Source organism: Capra hircus, chromosome 24 (genome assembly GCF_001704415.2).
Source record: "Capra hircus breed San Clemente chromosome 24, ASM170441v1, whole genome shotgun sequence".
Classification (NCBI taxonomy): Eukaryota; Metazoa; Chordata; class Mammalia; order Artiodactyla; family Bovidae; genus Capra; species Capra hircus.
Window position 1 is genome coordinate 49725977 of NC_030831.1, and position 18212 is coordinate 49744188.

An 18212-nucleotide genomic window follows, 5' to 3' on the forward strand; every position below is an offset into this window, starting at 1 on the left:
GCACTAGTGGTAAAGAATCAGCCTGCCAATGCAGGAGACATGAGATGCAAGTTCGATCCCTGGGTCAGAAAGATCCCCTGGAGGAGGGCATGGCAACCCACTCCAGTATTCTTGCCTGGAGAATCTCATGGACAGAGGAGCCTGGTGGGTTACAATCCATATGGCTGCACAGAGTTGGACATGCCTGAAGCGACTTAGCACGTCTGCAACCATGTTCTCCTGGAGAAAGGCAGACTTCACACTTTATGTGACCAGTTTAGGATGTTTGCTTGTGTTTGGGGTTGGGAAGGTACTTTTCTTGTTCTGCCTCTGTGCCTGCTATTCCTTTTCAATGTCCCTGAATTTCTTTTTTCTTGCCAGGACCAAGATCTCATTGTATTTAAGACCCAGGTCAAGCCTTCAATAGAAACAATTTTTTCAAATGCGAGTAGGAGGGAGGCCATTTCCTTATTTGGCTCTGTGGAGGAAGACTGGGATATTATCAACCCTTAGGCTCCCTCAGATGGAGATGTGGATATTTTAAAAGTGCTCTGAGTCCCTAAATCCCATTGTCCCAGGAGAAGCAGGGAAGGAGCCTGGGAAGTTGATGAGTCAAGTGCTCTCCATGGAGGCGAAGACAGGAGACCCCGGTTTTGTGATCTGCTGGGTTAACACCATTTCGTGAGACTGGCACCCACATGCAGAGAACCTGCTTTTCTTTTTCTCCCAGGATCACCAGTCTCAAGTCTCAATCTTGGTCTCTTTTCTCTGGCTTTGGATTTCCCCTTCTTGTCTTTTATTCACATACAAGGGTTACTGCCTATCTGTTCTCAAGGATCCATAAACCACAGTTTGGAATTTCATGCTTTATAGGTTACAGGTTTGTGTTAATAGCTACATTTTAATAGGCGTTTCCTTAAGCATGTGCTTTACCCCGAAGAATGAAGTTCATTCTGATAGGGACAGAATGAGGGGACAAAATAGGTGATTCAATAGTTTATCTCACTAGGGGATTTTAAGTAGAAAAATATGGGAAATTCCTGTAAGTTAATGATTACTCGAGAAAGCAGGCTTGCTTCGACACAAAACCGTGCAACAGAAGCATGGGATGTGCCCTCAACGATAAAACAGTGGTGGCCTGACCCGCATCCTGCCCCAGTGAGCTTGGTAAGTTGATGGCCTCCAAAACGGGCTCTGGGCACACAAGAACAATCATTTAAGGGAAGGTGACTTTTCAAACTGAAAAACCCTCAGGGCACTGAGACCTGAACATATTTTTCCAAAGTGCTCAGATAGCCCCAGCCAGCAATGCCGAAGAAGCTGGGGCTGAACGGCGCCATGAAGACCTGTAATACCTTGCAGAACTAACACAAAGATGTTCTCTTCATCACAGGGGCTGGAATGCAAAAGTAGGAAGCCAAGAGATACCTCGAGTAACAGGCAAATTTGGCCTTGGAGTACAAAATAAAGCAGGGAAAAGGCCGACAGAGTTTTGCCAAGAGAACACACTGGTCACAGCAAACACCCTCTTTCAACAACATAAGAGATGACTCTACACATGGACATCACCAGATGGTCAATATCAAAATCAGATTGATTATAGTCTTTGCACCCAAAGATGGAGAAGCTCTATACAGTTAGCAAAAACCAGACCAGGAGCTGACTGTGGCTTAGATCATGAACTCTCTACGGCAAAATTAAGACTTAAACTGAAGAAAGTAGGGAAAACTATTAGGTCATTTAGGTATGACCTAAATCAAATCCATCACAATTATATAGTGGAGGTGACGAATAGATTAAAAAAATTAGATCTGACAGAGTGCCTGAAGAACTACGGATGGAGGTTTATAACACACAGAAGGCGGTGATCAAGACCATCCCCCAAGAAAAAGAAATGCAAAAAAGGCAAAATAGTTGTCTGAGGAGGCCTTACAAATAGCTGAAAAAAGAGAAGCTAAAGGCAAAGAAGAAAAGAAAAGACATATTCATCTGAATGCAGAGTTCCAAAGAATAGCATGGAGAGACTTAAAAAAAACTGTGGAAAATTCTTAAAGAGATGGGAATACCAGACCACATTACCTGCCTCTTGAGAAAACTGTATGCAGGTCAAGAAGCAACAGTTAGAACTGGACATGGAACAACAGACTGGTTCCAAATTGGGAAAGGAGTACGTCAAGGCTGTATATTGTCACCCTGCTTATTTAACTTATATGCAGAGTACATCATGCGAAATGCGGGGCTAGATGAAACTCAAGCTGGAATCAAGATTGCCAGGAGAAATATCAATAACCTCAGATATGCAGATGACACCATCCTCATGGCAGACAGTGAAGAGGACCTAAAGAGCCTCTTGATTAAGGTGAAGGAAAAGAGTGAAAAAGTTGGCTTAAAACTCAACATTCAAAAAAATTAAGATCATGGCATCTGGTCCCATCACTTCAGGGCAAATAGATGGGGAAACAATGGAAACAGTGAAAGACTTTATTTTCTTGGGCTCCAAAATCAGTGCAGACGGTGACTGAAGCCATGAAATTAAAAGACACTTGCTCCTTTGAAGAAAAGCTCTGACAAACCTAGACAGTGTATTAAAAAGCAGAAACATTACTTTACCGACAAAGGTTCATCTAGTCAAAGCTATGGTTTTTCCAGTAGTCATGTGTGGATGTGGATCACAATAAACTGTGGAAAATTCTGAAAGAGATGGGAATACCAGACCACCTCACCTGCCTCTTGAGAAATCTGTATGCAGGTCAGGAAGCAACAGTTAGAACTGGACATGGAACAACAGACTGGTTCCAAATAGGGAAAGGAGTACGTCAAGGCTGTATATTGTCACCCTGCTTATTTAACTTATATGCAGAGTACATCATGAGAAACGCTGGACTGGAAGAAACACAAGCTGGAATCAAGATTGCCGGGAGAAATATCAATCACCTCAGATATGCAGATGACACCACTCTTATGGCAGAAAGTGAAGAGGAACTAGAAAGCCTCTTGATGAAAGTGAAAGAGGGGAGTGAAAAGGTTGGCTTAAAGCTCAACATTCAGGAAATGAAGATCATGGCATCTGGTCCCATCACTTCATGGGAAATAGACGGGGAAACAGTAAAAACAGTGTCAGACTTTATTTTTGGGGGCTCCAAAATCACTGCAGATGGTGACTGCAGCCATGAAATTAAAAGACGCTTACTCCTTGGAAGAAAAGTTACGACCAACCCAGATACTATATTCAAAAGCAGAGACATTACTTTGCCGACTAAGGTCCGTCTAGTCAAGGCTATGGTTTTTCCTGTGGTCATGTATGGATGTGAGAGTTGGACTGTGAAGAAGGCTGAGCGCCGAAGAATTGATGCATTTGAACTGTGGTGTTGGAGAAGACTCTTGAGGGTCTCTTGGACTGCAAGGAGATCCAACCAGTCCATTCTGAAGGAGATCAACCCTGGGATTTCTTTGGAAAGAATGATGATAAAGCTGAAGCTCCAGTACTTTGGACACCTCATGCGAAGAGTTGACTCATTGGAAAAGACTCTGATGCTGGGAGGGATTGGGGGCAGGAGGAGAAGGGGAGGACAGAGGATGAGATGGCTGGATGGCATCATGGACTCGACGGACGTGAGTCTGAGTGAACTCCGGGAGATGGTGATGGACAGGGAGGCCTGGCATGCTGCGATTCATGGGGTCGCAAAGAGTCGGACGCGACTGAACTGAACTGAACTGATGTGTGGATGTGAGAGTTGGACCATAAAGAAGACTGAGTGCTAAAGAACTGATGCTTTCAAACTGTGGTGTTGGAGAAGACTCTTGAGAGTCCCTTGGACAGCAAGGAAATCAAACCAGTCAATCCTAAAGGAAATCAACTCTGAATGTTCATTGAAAGGCCTGACACTGAAGCTCCAATACTTTGGCCACCTGATGCAAAGAGTCAACTCATTGGAAAAGACCCTGTTGCTGGGAAGGATTGAGAGCGGAAAGAGAAGGAGGTGACAGAGGATGAGATGGTCGGATTGCATCATTAACTCAATGAACATGAGTTTAGCCAAACCCTGGAGATAGTGAAGGACAGGGAGGCCTGGTGTGCTGCAGTCCATGGGGTCACAGAGTTGGACACAACTGAGCAACTGCACAACCACAACATGGCAGTCCTGGCCTGACCATTAGGGAGGGAACAAGCCAATCCCCCGCGCTCTCTGGGGAAGGAACTGACGATGAAATGTGACGTCCACTCAAGAAAGACAAAGAAGGTCTTCTCCCCATCACCACTTTTCCTGTGATTATAAAACTGTGGCCCACTAAGTTCTCAGGGCGTGGTATTTCTTGGCCTCCCGCTTGTAAGCCTCACAAGCATCTTATTCTAATAAATCACTTCTTATCTGCCATTCTGCTCTTGCGGAATTCTTCTCTGCACTGAGACACAGAGGACTGTTGTACTGGAGCTCTTTGGATCCCCCCTGAAATGACACCAAATGGTTTCAATTCCAGGTCTCACGGTGGGTGAGCTGGCAGGTTTATCGGGGCAACATGCTGCAGGGCCGCCACTTTTTGCACCTGCGCTGGGAAGTCCTACGTCTCAATGTCACCTAATGTGACTTAATAATCCCCATGTGGATTCACCCTCTGACTTTGGGAAAACCCTGGGATTTGGGGAAAGTGGAGATGGTGTGGAAGTTCTGCCTGGACACAAAATGACAAAACCACCTTGGCAAGCCCAGCAGTTGCTGGCTCTGCAGGCTTTCATGTCCCATGGCTGAAGGCAGCCTGCCCATTTCTGGTCCTGCCAGAGAAGAAAAAGGCGCACAAGAATAGAGAGGCACCACAGAGCAGGGCTCAGGAAGGGCCTGTTTCCTTCTAGAAGCCATCAAACACCATCGTGTGGAGCTGGCTAATTACAAGTAGAAGGGGCCTAAAAGATGATCTAAACCAACTTTTCTTCTTTCTTACTTTTTTAAACAGATGAGTGAACTAAGGTCAGAGAAATTTCCTGTGTGCACTTAGTAATGGCCACGCAGGGGTGAGAATCCAAAAACTCCAGTGTCTATTTCAGGACCATTCCTGTGAAAGCATTCTGCTTGCCCCAATTTTTAAATACTAAGAATTATTATTTCAACATTAGAAACACTGATTCCTTCCCACACAGATTCTCAACCCATTGCGACTCTCCAGTGATGGACAGGAATTAAGCACGTGGGCCATGCCGTAGAGATGGCATAGGACACTGAGGCTGTGGAAGGCTCCGCAGGGGCACATGGGACTTCCCTGGTTTGGACAGCTATCTAAGGAATGGAGAAGGGACTCTGCATCCTGACATTCGAGATGGGGGACGGGGGTCCAATCCCAGAAGTTACATTTTACGGAATGGAGAGTGAACCTACAGAGCACACCAACCAGAGTAGAGGAGCCAGGCTGAACCGATCAATACTTAAACTTTAGGCAAAGTCCCCAAAGCACTATGATTATGGGGAGGGATGCCTAGGTGTCTTGTTTAGTTGCTAAGTCGTGTCTGACTCTTTTGTGACCCCATGGACTTCAGGGGGGTCCTCTGTCCCATGGGATTTCCCAGACAAGAATACTGGAGTGGGTAGCCATGCCCTTCTCCAGAGGATCTTCCCGATCCAGGGATCAAACTTACGTCTTCAGCACTGGCAGGTGGATTCTTTACCGCTGAGCCCCTGGGGAAGCCCAGGGGATGCCATGAGGTTGCCGCTAATCCCTGCAGGCAATAAAGGCCACTACCTCTAAACAATTTCTCTTGCCAACAAGGACTCAGGCCACAGGGCTGATTCAGTGGCCAATTCTAGGCTATCAGGAACATGCCCAAAGGCACACGTGTGTAACCTTTCAGGGGATTCCATCGTGTCCCACTAAGGGCAGAGACTCAATCAACACTTGCCAGGTGAATGGACACGCGCTTGTGTGGATTCCCCCAACGCAGGGGTATTTTACATCTAAACGCAGAGGGATGGTCAGTCTTGGGCACAAGCCCCAGGAAAGTCCAAGGGAGCTGTAGAGCTGGAAGAAGCAAAACTGCCTCAGAGGGGTGCTGCGTTAGCTCACCCACCACCCAGCTACCCCTCCGGCCCCAACAGACCTTCTTCAGCTCATCCTTCTCCCGCGTGTGGGTGTCCTCCAGGACCTTGCGCTCCGAGTGGGCCCTCTGCAGCTCGGTCCGCAGGCTCTCCACCTCCTCCTGCAGCTGCGGGCCCCTGTCCTCATCCTGGCTCTGCTGGTAGCAGGCCACCTCCTTCTTCAGCTTCTCTACCTCCATGGCGTGTGCAGAGGTGATTGCTGACAGCTGCTCTGACAGCGTCTTGACCTCTTTGTTCTGCGAGAGCATCAGCAAATGGGAAGAGGGGAGAAAGAGGTGGACGCCAAAGTTAGTGGGGCAGCAAAAAAAGAAAAAAAACAAGAAGGCAATTAAAAAAGGAACTTCCAAGGTGGAATTGAATCTTGCAACCACTGAATGCTTGAGTGCTTTCTTGGCATCTCCCTAACAAAACTGTATTGTGAACCCAGGAGAAATATGGGAAAAGACAAAGCACCAGGCCTGACATTCGAGGAGTGTTTAGGAACAGCGACAGTGCTGGAAGCTGGCTGAGAGTGGTTAGCCTTCTATATCCATTGGGAAGATCTTATACCTGGTTTTTAAGTTTCAGGAACAATGTACTTGGCTTCTTGGATCTGCAGCCTTTGCATTTCAGGCTTCCCTGCTCTGTCAACGCTGAGACCTCCTGCCCTTGGACTCACTGGCACAAAGAGCTGCAACCTAATCGCTGGCTCTGAGACAAAGGACCTCTTGAGTATCCCCTCTTCCAAGGAGGCCCTCCACAGGGCTGGTGGAGCCCTCCCACCACCTGTCCGCTGGTTCTGTAAGAGTCTGACTCCAGAAACAGATGCCCTGGCCAAACCCATTCCTGTCGATGAGGTACCCAATCACATACCCACTCAAGCAACAGGCAAGTGAGAAGTAGTCCCAGGTGCCTGGCGGAGGTACAGAGGGGGACAGGGAGGGAGACTGTAGGTGAGCTCACACACAGGAAGCCCTGAGGACCCAGGGCCGTGTCAAGTGCAAGCGCAAACGTGGGCAGAAAGGTGCTGCAGTTGAGCATATCAGCTGAAGGCGGTCAGAGGGAACATGGAGGGGAAAGATGCAGAGTTCTGCCGATAATCAAGCAGGCAGCAAACAGTCATCATCATTCTCCATGGCTATTCCCTGCAGGAGCTCTGAGTGAAACAGAGCTCTTGGCATCAGGAACCAATGAGTCATTCACATCAGCTATGAAGCGTCGTGGGGAGCAGCGAGGGGCAGCAGCAGAACAGGTGTTGGACCCAGTACAACCCTGCGGATACCTGGGACCTCAAGGCTGAGACCCGCGTTTGGTGTCCAGGCAGCACAATCCCAGCACTGATCTATCACAGAGAGATCCTCCCACCATCTGAGGAAACATCCCAGTTACAACCCAACACACCCCCATGTCTGGGCTGGCAGTCAGCCTTGCTCTAAGTCATCACCAATGAGAAATCCAATTAGGCAGCATCTGTCTAAACAACCCAAAGCTGGTCTGTATTGCCCACCCAGATCTGGGTCTCCCCGGAGGCTGAAGGGTCTCTGCACAAGGCGAGTGGGGTACAGGACAGGGATGCGAGTTGGACTAGCTGCCTCGACACTGCTCTGTTCTGGGCAGGAAGTGAGGCTCCTCCCGGTGGCATGGCCTGGGTCAGATCCCAGGGAGAGTGGGGATGAGGACCAGGCTGGGGGGCAGCAGGGAGGCGCTCATGATGGAGCAGGTGTGGGGTGTAGAGAGAGGCATACGATGTGGTGTGACACCCTGCTGGCGGGCAGCAATGACAACCTAGGACCCACATGCAAAGATGACATGTCTAGGAGGCCAGTTTCTTTGTTTTCACTGACACACAGGCTGACGTGAGGCTCAGGGAAGTCGAGGAGTTAAGAGGCTGGAGCTGGGCAGACCTGTGCTCAGGCTCCAGCTTTGTCCTGATCACTGCACCTCCGTGTGCCCAGCTTCCTCACTGTCAAAGAGGGACCACAGTAACTCCATCCTCAGAGGGTTTCACCAAGGTTCAGAGAGACTGAGGGCCTCCCTGGGGCCTCAGCCTGCATGTCAGTGAAAACAAAGAAACTGGCCTCCTAGACATATGACTTGCCCCTACAATTTTTCAGATGTACATGAATCATAAAAATTAACTACTTTAATTTAACAAAATGCATATGAAGTATACTGAATCAAATTGATTGAAAAGACTACTGACTGAATCCATACATTTGTGTTATATTTTTCCACTAAAATATAGTTTAATATAGCCTTATAAAGGTCTAAGGAACTTGACCCTCATTAAACAAAAAAACTGTAAGCTCAACTGGCCATCTCACTGTTATATATGCTTGAATAAAGACAAACTGGTAAGAGTCAAGTTCATAGGTTATACCATTTTGGGCTGAAGAAGTGTCACACCACAGGCCTACACCAGGGACACTGCATGAAACCGTCCCAGGAGCTATCATTGCACTTACTACAGAAGGATACTATGAAGGCTGTAGCTTATTACATCACAGGTTATGAACACCCTCAGAAAACTGTCTCAGCACCAGGGACAGCACCAACCCTTCCAAATGCTTTCCCTGGCTCTCAAGTTATCCTGTTTCCTTCTTCCTGTTTGCTTGGGAACTTGGGGCCAAGCTCACGTCTTGTCTCTTTAGCTGTGTGTGCAACACCTTCGACCTGACTTTTGGGCCCTAACCTCACCCTGGTTTAAGCCCACAGTTTCCTCCTTTGCTGTCTTCTTGGCAGTGGGGACACTGGGGACACTTTTTAAAAAGCACCTCCTGGTGATTCTACAGTGCAGCTTGGAGTTCAGAACCACTTTATGGGATCAGTGAATTTTTGAGTTAGAAGTTACAGATCTTGGAAAAGGCAATAGCACCCCACACCAGTACTCTTGCCTGGGAAATTCCATGGACGGAGGAGCCTGGTAGGCTGCAGTCCACAGGGTCGCTAAGAGTCAGACACGACTCAGCGGCTTCACTTTCACTTTTCACTTTCACGCATTGGAGAAGGAAATGGCAACCCACTCCAGTACTCTTGCCTGGAGAATCCCAGGGATGGGGGAGCCTGGTGGGCTGCTGTCTATAGGGTCGCACAGAGTCGGAGAAGTGACTTAGCAGCAGCAGCAGCCTCCGAGGAACTCAAGGCCCAGTTAGAGATTTGGCCATAAGACCTAGCTGTCAGCTCTGGTGGCAAGTATAATTGAGACAGAACTCAGGCTTCCATTCAGCTGGGACTCAGTCCATGATCTCAAGGCCACTCTGCTGAACACTTGGGGATGTTTTCACCTATGTTGTTCCTGGCACACGTGTCTCCTATCCTCCTGGCTAAGAATCTGTGTGTGTTGTGGAGCAGCCTCCTGAGTTGTCTCCAGCCATTACACAGAAAACAGAAACCCGTTCGCTTACAAAAGGTGAGCCCAGCCTTCTAAGAGGCTGCAGTACAATGAGACTCTAACGTCCTGGTGCCACAGGCTGTTTATGACACCTCTCAAGACAGACAGCCTCGCATTTTTTTTGACGCCAGGTCACACACTCCACTACAAAACACTGGCTGGTCCAAGGATGACCCTATCTACAAGAATGAACTCAAAACAAAGCTAAGAGTCTTTCTTGGACTGAGGAATTCTCACATGTCTGAAGAATCTCCTAATATGCAGATATCCCCACATGTGGTTGGAGGTGGCAGAACATTCTCTGGAACCAAATTGCCAAGTTTCTGTCTTAACCATGCCACTTCCTAGCTTTGCGACCTCATAGGCTACTTGGCCTCTCTGTGCCTCAGATTAAAATGGGAATAATGTTAAATCTTACAGGGTGTGGTGAGGAGAGTGCCTGGCACACAGCTGAGCAACAGGGGGAGGGACATAAGAAAACAAGACCTAACTACCCCTCCCTGCCTTCTCTCCTCACCCTCTGCACACAGGGCACCCTGCCCAAGGAGCGTAACACCGGCCACTGCTCATAGATGTTGGCCAAGTAGGAAGCTTAAGGCAAAAAGCTCTTTTTAAAAACAGGTCTTTTAAATCTGACGTCCCAGTACGTGGAGTGTAAAATACTAGATTTATTTTTAACATCTCGAGTCAACTTCGGAAATCAGCAATGACAACACAGGGACCAATGGCTGGAAGAGGCGGCCAGTACACGGGGCTCTGGGCCCCGTGCGCACAAAGCCTGCTCCTTCCTCTGACCACACTGCTCAGAAAGTTAATGGGGGCAATTTGACTATGCGAATGTCTTTCCCGGCCAGTCGTCAATAGCCATAAAGTAATAAGAATGATGGCAACGAGAGCAATAATACAGGTCCGCCTTGAGCCTGTGATTTCCACATGGCTGAGCCCAGAAAGCCATTTTTCCTGTTTACTCCTGATGCTCTGAGCAGTTGCGTCTTCCTCCCTGACCTGATCTATCACTGTGGGCCAACCCTGTGCGAGCTTTCTGTCTCACTTCTCCGCCAGGGAGCCGAGCCAAATGAGACACCCATGGGACTCACACAGAGACAAACACCCAGGGTGACAATTCCTTCTCCAGAAGGTTGGTCTTTTTTTGCAAGAACAGAGAGGCAGTAACATTTGACTGCTTTGGGGGCTCCTGTTTAGGGCAGCTGGTTTAGGTGTAAAATGGCTCATTTATTTTCTTGCCCTACTGGGATCATGAGAAGCTTTAAAAAAAGTGCCTAGTGTAGATTAGGTACAATAAGACCAGTGACCGCCAAGGCAATGCCAACTCTCTCTTTCTCCACCCCTTGCATCAGGCATGTTCACCCCCTTCCTTGCCTCCATCCTCACCTTTTCTTTCTCAGAAGGCACCAGAAACCCTCTAGGCATTGCAGGAGCCTGGTACTGAGGTCACTAGTACCCTACAAGCCCAAGGTACCAATGAGCCTGCTTTCAACTCTAGTAAACCCATTTTAGCCATGACACAGGAAAGGACTGACTCTCTAGTGACATTTGGGGTTACAGAAACCAACATCACCCTCGTTATGGCTGTGGGACCAGGCAGACCTGGGCTGAAGTGCTGGTTCTGCTGCTACTGCTAAGTCACTTCAGTCGTGTCCGACTCTGCGACCCCATAGACGGCAGCCTACCAGGCTCCCTCATCCCTGGGATTCTCCAGGCAAGAACACTGGAGTGGGTTGCCATTTCCTTCTCCAATGCATGAAAGTGAAAAGTGAAAGTGAAGTCGCTTAGTCGTGTCCGATTCGTTGCGACCCCATGGACTGCAGCCTACCCAGGCTCCTCTGCCCATGGGATTTTCCAGGCAAGAGTACTGGAGTGGGGTGCCATCGCCTTCTCCGGGAGTGCTGGTTCTAGCACTTCCTAATTCTGTGACCTTGGCCAGTATCTGATGCTCCAGATCCACAGTTCGCTTACCCGTAGAATGGCCTCATGAAGCTGCATGGGAATCAATTGAGAGCTCTCCTGGGGAAGCCGTGGGTCTCTCTCAAACGTGCCCATGGAGTCTTGCCCCGGCCCCAGCCCCCGGGTGGGAGTGGAGACACTGACCTGGTCGTCGATCTTCCGCTGCAGCTGGACGATCTTGTTCTCCATGCCCACGTTGAGGCGTTTCAGGTGCTCCGCCGAGCGCGCTTCGATCCTGAGGGCCTTCAGCGCCTGCTTGGCCTTGAGCCTCCGGAAGCCGCACTGGATGACAATGGCCGCGCCCCGCAGCCGCTGGAAGCGCCTGCGAGCCATCCAGCCCCGCACGTGCTTCTGGATGACGGTGGCCTTGTGCTCCCTGAGGACCTAGCGGGGGACAAGCACACACCTGGTGGGTCTGCGCTGCACAGTGAGAGCAAGGGGCTCGCGCACAGCTCCGGAGAGGCGAGAGCCAAGGTCGGCGAGCTACAGCTGCCCTATGACTTGAGGCTTTGGTGGCCATCTGTCTTATGAACAAGCTGCAACTAAGTCTGGTGGCAGCTGTCAAAGTCTCTTTTCTTTTTTTTTTTTTTAACTCACTAGGAAACCACAGTCTAAAAACACCCTCAAAGTCAGAGGGGCTTAAAGATTATCCAGCCGATAGCCCCTCATTCAACAGATGCGGACCCACTCCTGGTGACAGTAAGCTGGAGGGGAAGTGAGACGGTTGTGTGGGACTGCCGAGCGGGTTAATGGTTTACAGTTAGCTTGGCTTCTAATTCAGTTTTTCTTTTTTCCTATACAGTTAAAAAACCACTCAGAAAATTAAAGCATCATCAATGTCCTCGCTGTAATGCCCTACAAAATAAACGTTTGCGGAATGAACAAAAGTGTTAGTCACTCAGTTGTGCCTGACTCTTTGTGACCCCATGGACTGTAGCATGCCAGGCTCCTCTGTCCATGGGATTCTCTAGGCAACAATACTAGAGTGAGTTGCCATTCCCTTCTCCAGGGGATCTTCCTGACCCAGGGATCGAACCCAGGTCTCCTGCATCTCACGCAGACTCCTTACCATTTGAGCCATCTTGCCCTTGGACTGGGACTGTACCATGACTGCCTGGTCCTCAGGCCTGCAGACTCGGGCAGAGTCACTCCCCTGGGTTTCTCGAGTCTCCAGTGCGTACATGGTACACCGAGAACTGCTCAGCCGTCATACCTACATGTGTCAGTTCGTCATAATAAACCTTATGCGCACAGACACACGCATCTCCTACGCCTTCTGTCTCTCTGGTGAACCCTAAGTCACTGTGCCTCATGAGACTTTGGTCAGGATTCGGTGGGAGCAGAGTTGCGAAATTCCATAGAAAAAAGTGAGAAGTGCCCAACAAGTGCTGAGGTTGGTGCCAAGCCGTCTGCTGCTGCTCAGGGCCGAGTCTGCAGCCCGAGACCCTGGGGGCAGCTACGCACCTGGTGGTAGATTCTCCGCACAAACATGCCCCGAGCGAAGGCCTGGATAACAACGGCGGCCCTGCGGACCCTCTGGTAGGCCCGGCGGGCCCTCTGCATGCGGTACTGCTTCTGGAGCACCACGGCCGCCCGGGTCCTCCGCAGATGCTTGGCCAGTCTGGGGAGGGAGAGAGAGGTGGGCCCTTCGTGAACACAAACCCCTTCCCCCTCGGCCCTGCATGGTCACCTGCCGGCTAGGCCAACTTGTGTCGCTGTTACCGACCGTAGAGAGGCCTTGAGACACACCTCAGAACGGAACTGGCTTCCTCCACCTCATCCAAAAACTCTTGACACGTATTTACAACTCAGTCTAAGTCTGATCAACTCTGATCTTCATCCGTCTACTCCCCGACCCACAAGCCTCTCCTATAACCTGGGTAGCCCTCAAGGACATCACATGCTCACATGGGTCTGTACCTGGACCTCACCAGGTTCGGAGGGGTCAGGGGCTAGGTATTAGCATCCTTGTACCCCTACATCTAGTATAGGGCCTGGCACAGCAGCACATGGGAAGAATCTGCTGAATGAACACCACCTTCTCAGGCCTGTGGCAATCTCTTTACTTTCTCACCTCCCAGCGTTTCTGCCGGGGATGCACTGAACATGGGCATCTACTTCCCTCTGTTCCATTTCTACATTCCCCATCTCACCCCTCAAGGCAGACATAAAGTCAGTCCAACACTTTTTACCCCCTGCAAGGACTCTGTTTGGTGTCAGACTCATAGCAAGTGCTCAACGAGAGACTAAGAATATTAAAAGCTAGAAAGGACCTTGGACATAATCTAGCGCAACTCTGGAGTGGGAAGTAACTCACTCAGCCCTGCTCTACTTGCTTAAATGAGTCTGATTCCTAGTGCAGCTCTCCCTGAACACTCTCTCTAGAATACAAACTCCCTGCAGGGAGAACGTGGGCCATCCCCCTACCCAGGACAGAGTCCTGTACACCAGGGTGCTCAGCGATGCCCTAACTGTGGATGACAACTTAGTGTGGATACCACTGACAACTTTCTCATTTCTGTAGCTTTTGTTCTAGAGACCACCTCTCAACTGTTCACAGGTAATTAATAGCATTCATCATCTCTGGTTCTGCTTGGATAAACAGCTTATAACAAGGACATGAGGGGGAGCCAGAGCAATCTTCTAACTTTACAGTACAGTGGGTGCCTGCTCTGGGCTTGTTTCTATATTCAAGCAGAGAGGTCTGAGCAGTCACTTTGGAAATTTAGGCTTCCAAATGCAAGGCGTCCTAGAGATTATCGTCACTTCCTCAAGAAAACCGGGACGTGTAGAGGTCACTGATGTTGAACCAGGGCTGGGTCCAAAATCTGATGACGCACGTAAAGGCTGGGGGCGTGGGTCTCATGGCGAGGGCTGGGGGTATCCTCCATGCCCATCTCCCTGGTGACACTCATACTGATTCAGCGCTTCAGCAACCCAACGACATCACTAGGAGGGGACGTTTTCAGCAAAGTAGCCTCTTTCGTGTGGTGCTGGGTTGGGGCAGGGCAGCCCACTGGCATGAGGCTTTGCCCCAAGGGAACTGCTTGTGGTCAGACAAGTCTCCCTCTCCCCTTCCCCACGTTGGCTGAGTGCAACAGCTCACAGAAGGGTCCTCCCCAGGCCTTTTTATTCAGCCCTACTAACCAAACTCCTAAGGGATTCTGAAATCAGTGGCTTAAGTCATGAAGCTGAGTGTACATTAACTGTGAGAGAAAGGCTGAATTCATCTCTCTTTCGGGAAGAGGATTGTTTTACTTAAGCGTTTAAGCAAAGGGCAACCGTCCTAGGCTAGCACTGGTGGGTAGGGACAGACTGGGGGAGACAGGAGACCTGGGAACTAGACCTACTGGCTCAGGTGAGAAGGGGAGGAGAGACAGGCCTGGCCGCTAGGGGAAAGCTGGATATAGACAGGGCCCAGGAGGGCGGCGCTCTACCCACAGGGGCTGATTGAGGCCAGCCGGCTCAGAGCCAGGCCCCACCCCCGCCCCGCCCTGCCCTGGCCCACCGCAGGGATCCACGAGCTTGGGCATGCGGCTCACCTGCGGGCCAGGTGTCCTCGGCAGTGCCTCTGCAGGGTTAAAGTGGCTCCCTTCAACCTGCGGTACTTCTGCTTCTGCAGCCAGCCCCGAACGGTTTTCTGGATCATGATGGTGGCTGCCCGGAACTTGTCAGCCCGAAGCTTCTCCAGGTAGGCCACCTGGCCGGCCCGGAAGAAGATCTTGGTGCGGCCGAACTGGAACTTGTCAGGATCCTTGGCGAGGCAGGGAGGGGAGCTGGTTCATCACCCGTGAGCGGCAAAGGAACGCGCCCCATCGCCCCAGTTGCTCCCCCACATGATTCCCCGGCCGGGTCTCACGCGCCCCTGGCTCCTTAAACAACCACTGAGTCAGCATGTAACCAACACCGACCGGTCCCTACTCCTGCTCAGACACCGAGCGCAGCGGTGAGAAGCAGGGCTGCCCACCAGCAGCTGCCATCACGGCGAGGGCATCTGGGCGAGCGGACAAGGACACAGCACGTTTCAGGCACTGCTGAGGGTTATGAGGACAACAAAGCTTTATAAGGTTTGTGCACCGTGACATTTACACACCGTGACATTGACTAATCAGTCAGATTGACCCAGTGATGATGTGATTTAGGTTGTGGGGGCTCCTGAGTCACTTTGAGCAGTTTATATCAGCTGTTTATGCCTCAGTTTCCTCATCTGTGCAATGGGGGTCATGTTTGTATCTTTCTCTTAAGGCAGCGTGAAGATGAGATGGAGTGCGTGAGACAGAAAAATCTCTCACTTGTACTAAGAGGGCTGGAGGATGGGATGCAGATGCTGAAATAGGCTAAAGGAGGAAGGCATCTCAATGGACGGGCTGTTCAAGCAAAGACCTGAATGGAGTGAAAGCAGGCAGGCGTGGGAAATTACACATACATTGTCAATAACCCCCAAATACAATCTATTTGGTGTCTAACTATGCTGTGAGGTTTCTTCACAGATGGTAACTGTCTTTAATGACATGTACTTAGGTTAAAATTAGGGGCCATTGCCATGCTTGACCTAGTGGACAAGGGAAGATGACCCGGCACTGTGTGTGTGTGTGTATGCGTGTGCATGGACAGGCCTGGGCTACAGTACTATGTAGGCAGCCCACGATAACTAAGTGCTCTTTGTAAACACACGTCATCTAATTTTGCTCACTGAGCATGAAGACCATTATAAGGAGAAGATAATGAGCCAAGAGGTAAGGAAAACACACACAAATATATATTTCGTATCGACCAGTGGCTCTGAAACCATACTGAGTCGACACTCGTCATGGCCAAGCCCTGTACAGCTAACAGGAACCAGGTTCCACGCACAGGAAAGCCAGGCGGCCTGCGCCGGGGCTGAGCTGGGGACACAGCGGCCAGCTGGGCCGTTGCTGATGGTCCCTTCTATGGCTGGGCTGCTGGTGAGGCACGGAGGAGCGAGCTGCAGGCCTGGTTCTCCTTCCTGCCTCTGCTCCGGGCCTCAGTTCATGCAGGGAGGAACCAAGGCTGGGCGGGGGAGCTTTGAGATGCCTGAGGCCTGGTCTTCATCACCACCCGGCTGGGGAGACTCCTCAGTGAGGAGGGGTTGGCGACTCAGCCCTCCCAGTTGGGGGACAAGCCTGGCTACTAGGTCATCAGCAGAGCCATGGCCTGGGCGGGGGTGCTTGTTGTATCCCTGGGGCCACAGTGCACTGGCTCCAGTTCCTATTCTGGAAGAAACCACCAGGGAAACGGCAGGCTGGTCTTCAGGCCACCGTTTGAGTGGATGAGGATTTCTCTGAAGGCCCCAGTGGTGTGCCTGTCACCACTGGCCTGATGGTGGCACTCCCCCTCGCCCAGACATCTGCTTTCTCTGACCCCTAGAACTGACCATACTCTTCACATACTGATTAGAGGTCATCTCCTGAGAACCCTTCTCTGGTAATCAGAGACTGAGGGGGTAGAAAGGAATCTTAGTAACCCATCCCAAGCCACTCTCTTATTGCACAGATGCCGAGAATGTTGAGGTGACTTGCCAAATGTCTCACTGAAAACATCAAGGAACAGAACCCAAGCCCCAGGACTCCTCGGCCAGAGGTCTCTTTATTGCGTCATGCCCGCTGGTAGGACCAACTCCCTTCACACTCCTCTCACATGTAGCTCCTCATGCCCCCTGGGTTCCCAGCAGAAGCTTGTTAATCCACTCCTCCACTGTCGGGATGCAGGGTCAGGTTTCCCTGATGGCCAGTGGCATCTGTAACTACACTAGACGACCGTCAGTCCTGGAGGGCAGGGGACCCGTAGTCGGCTCCTTTGTAACTCTCACTGACCACTCTAGGGTAGTACATAGGAAGAATTCAAGAATTCAATACCCATTTGTGGAGTTAAAGAAAAAACACATTCAAGCTAATGATGGAGGAATTCCTACACGCCTCGCAGGAGGAGACCACCACTCCTGAGCAACCTCACGATGCAGCCCCTGTGCCCGGCTGCCCCTGGACGAACAGCCTGCTGCCAGGCCTACACGCCCCTTCATCACGTCTTCTCTGCTAATCACTCTGCTCTAGTATCACTTAGCACTTTCCTGGAAAGTGCAGGGAGCTGGCCTGTGCCCTTCTAGTATAATAGGTGACTTTGCCAAGTCTCAAACGCTTAAAGTCTCAGGTCACTTAGCAAGAGTACTAGCAGCTCTAGTGACCAGAAGGGATGCCCCCGCATCTCCCAAAAGGGAAAAGACAAAGAAGGTTTCCAAGGAAGTCCTGAAGCACTGAGCCCCATTACATGTCTGAAAAGAGAAAGGGTGTTAGACGCTCAGTCCTGTCTGACTCCTTGTGATCCCATGGACTGTAGTCCATCAGGCCCCTTCCTCCATCCCTGGGATTCTTCAGGCAAGAAAACTGGAGTGGGTGACCGTTCCCTTCTCCAGGTGATCTCCCCGACCCAGGGATCAAACCGAGGTCTGCTGCATTACAGCCGGACTCTCTACCGTCTGAGCCACCAGGGAAACCCACTCCTGTCTAGGAATGGCAATTACACACTGTGACACTGATTAATCAATCAGACTGATTCAGTGGTGATGTGATTTAGGTTGTGGGGGTTCCTGAGTCACTTTGGGCCATTTGTATCAGCTGTTTATGCCTCAGTTTCCTCATCTGTGCAATGGGGGTCATGTTTGTGTCTTTCTCTTAAGGCAGCGTGAAGATGAGATGGAGTGTGTGAAACAGAAAAATGTCTGACTTGTACTAAGGCTCAGGGACTGTGAGCCACTGGTGGCAGGTTTCATAGGGACAAGCTCATCCATCACCCATGCA

General features: G+C 50.4%; 1 protein-coding gene across 3 annotated transcripts in view; it reads right to left on the reverse strand.

The window, feature by feature from the left end:
• The window catches only part of MYO5B (myosin VB), a 340666-nt gene that overhangs the window by 51860 nt on the left and 270594 nt on the right, over positions 1–18212 (reverse strand). For all 3 annotated transcript variants that reach the window (XM_018039563.1, XM_018039562.1, XM_018039564.1), the window contains 4 exons: positions 14940–15151; positions 12862–13018; positions 11542–11781; positions 6065–6298 (listed from right to left, as the gene is read on the reverse strand). In XM_018039563.1, coding sequence (XP_017895052.1) covers positions 6065–6298; positions 11542–11781; positions 12862–13018; positions 14940–15151 — 843 coding nt within the window. The remainder of the gene's footprint in view (positions 1–6064; positions 6299–11541; positions 11782–12861; positions 13019–14939; positions 15152–18212) is intronic.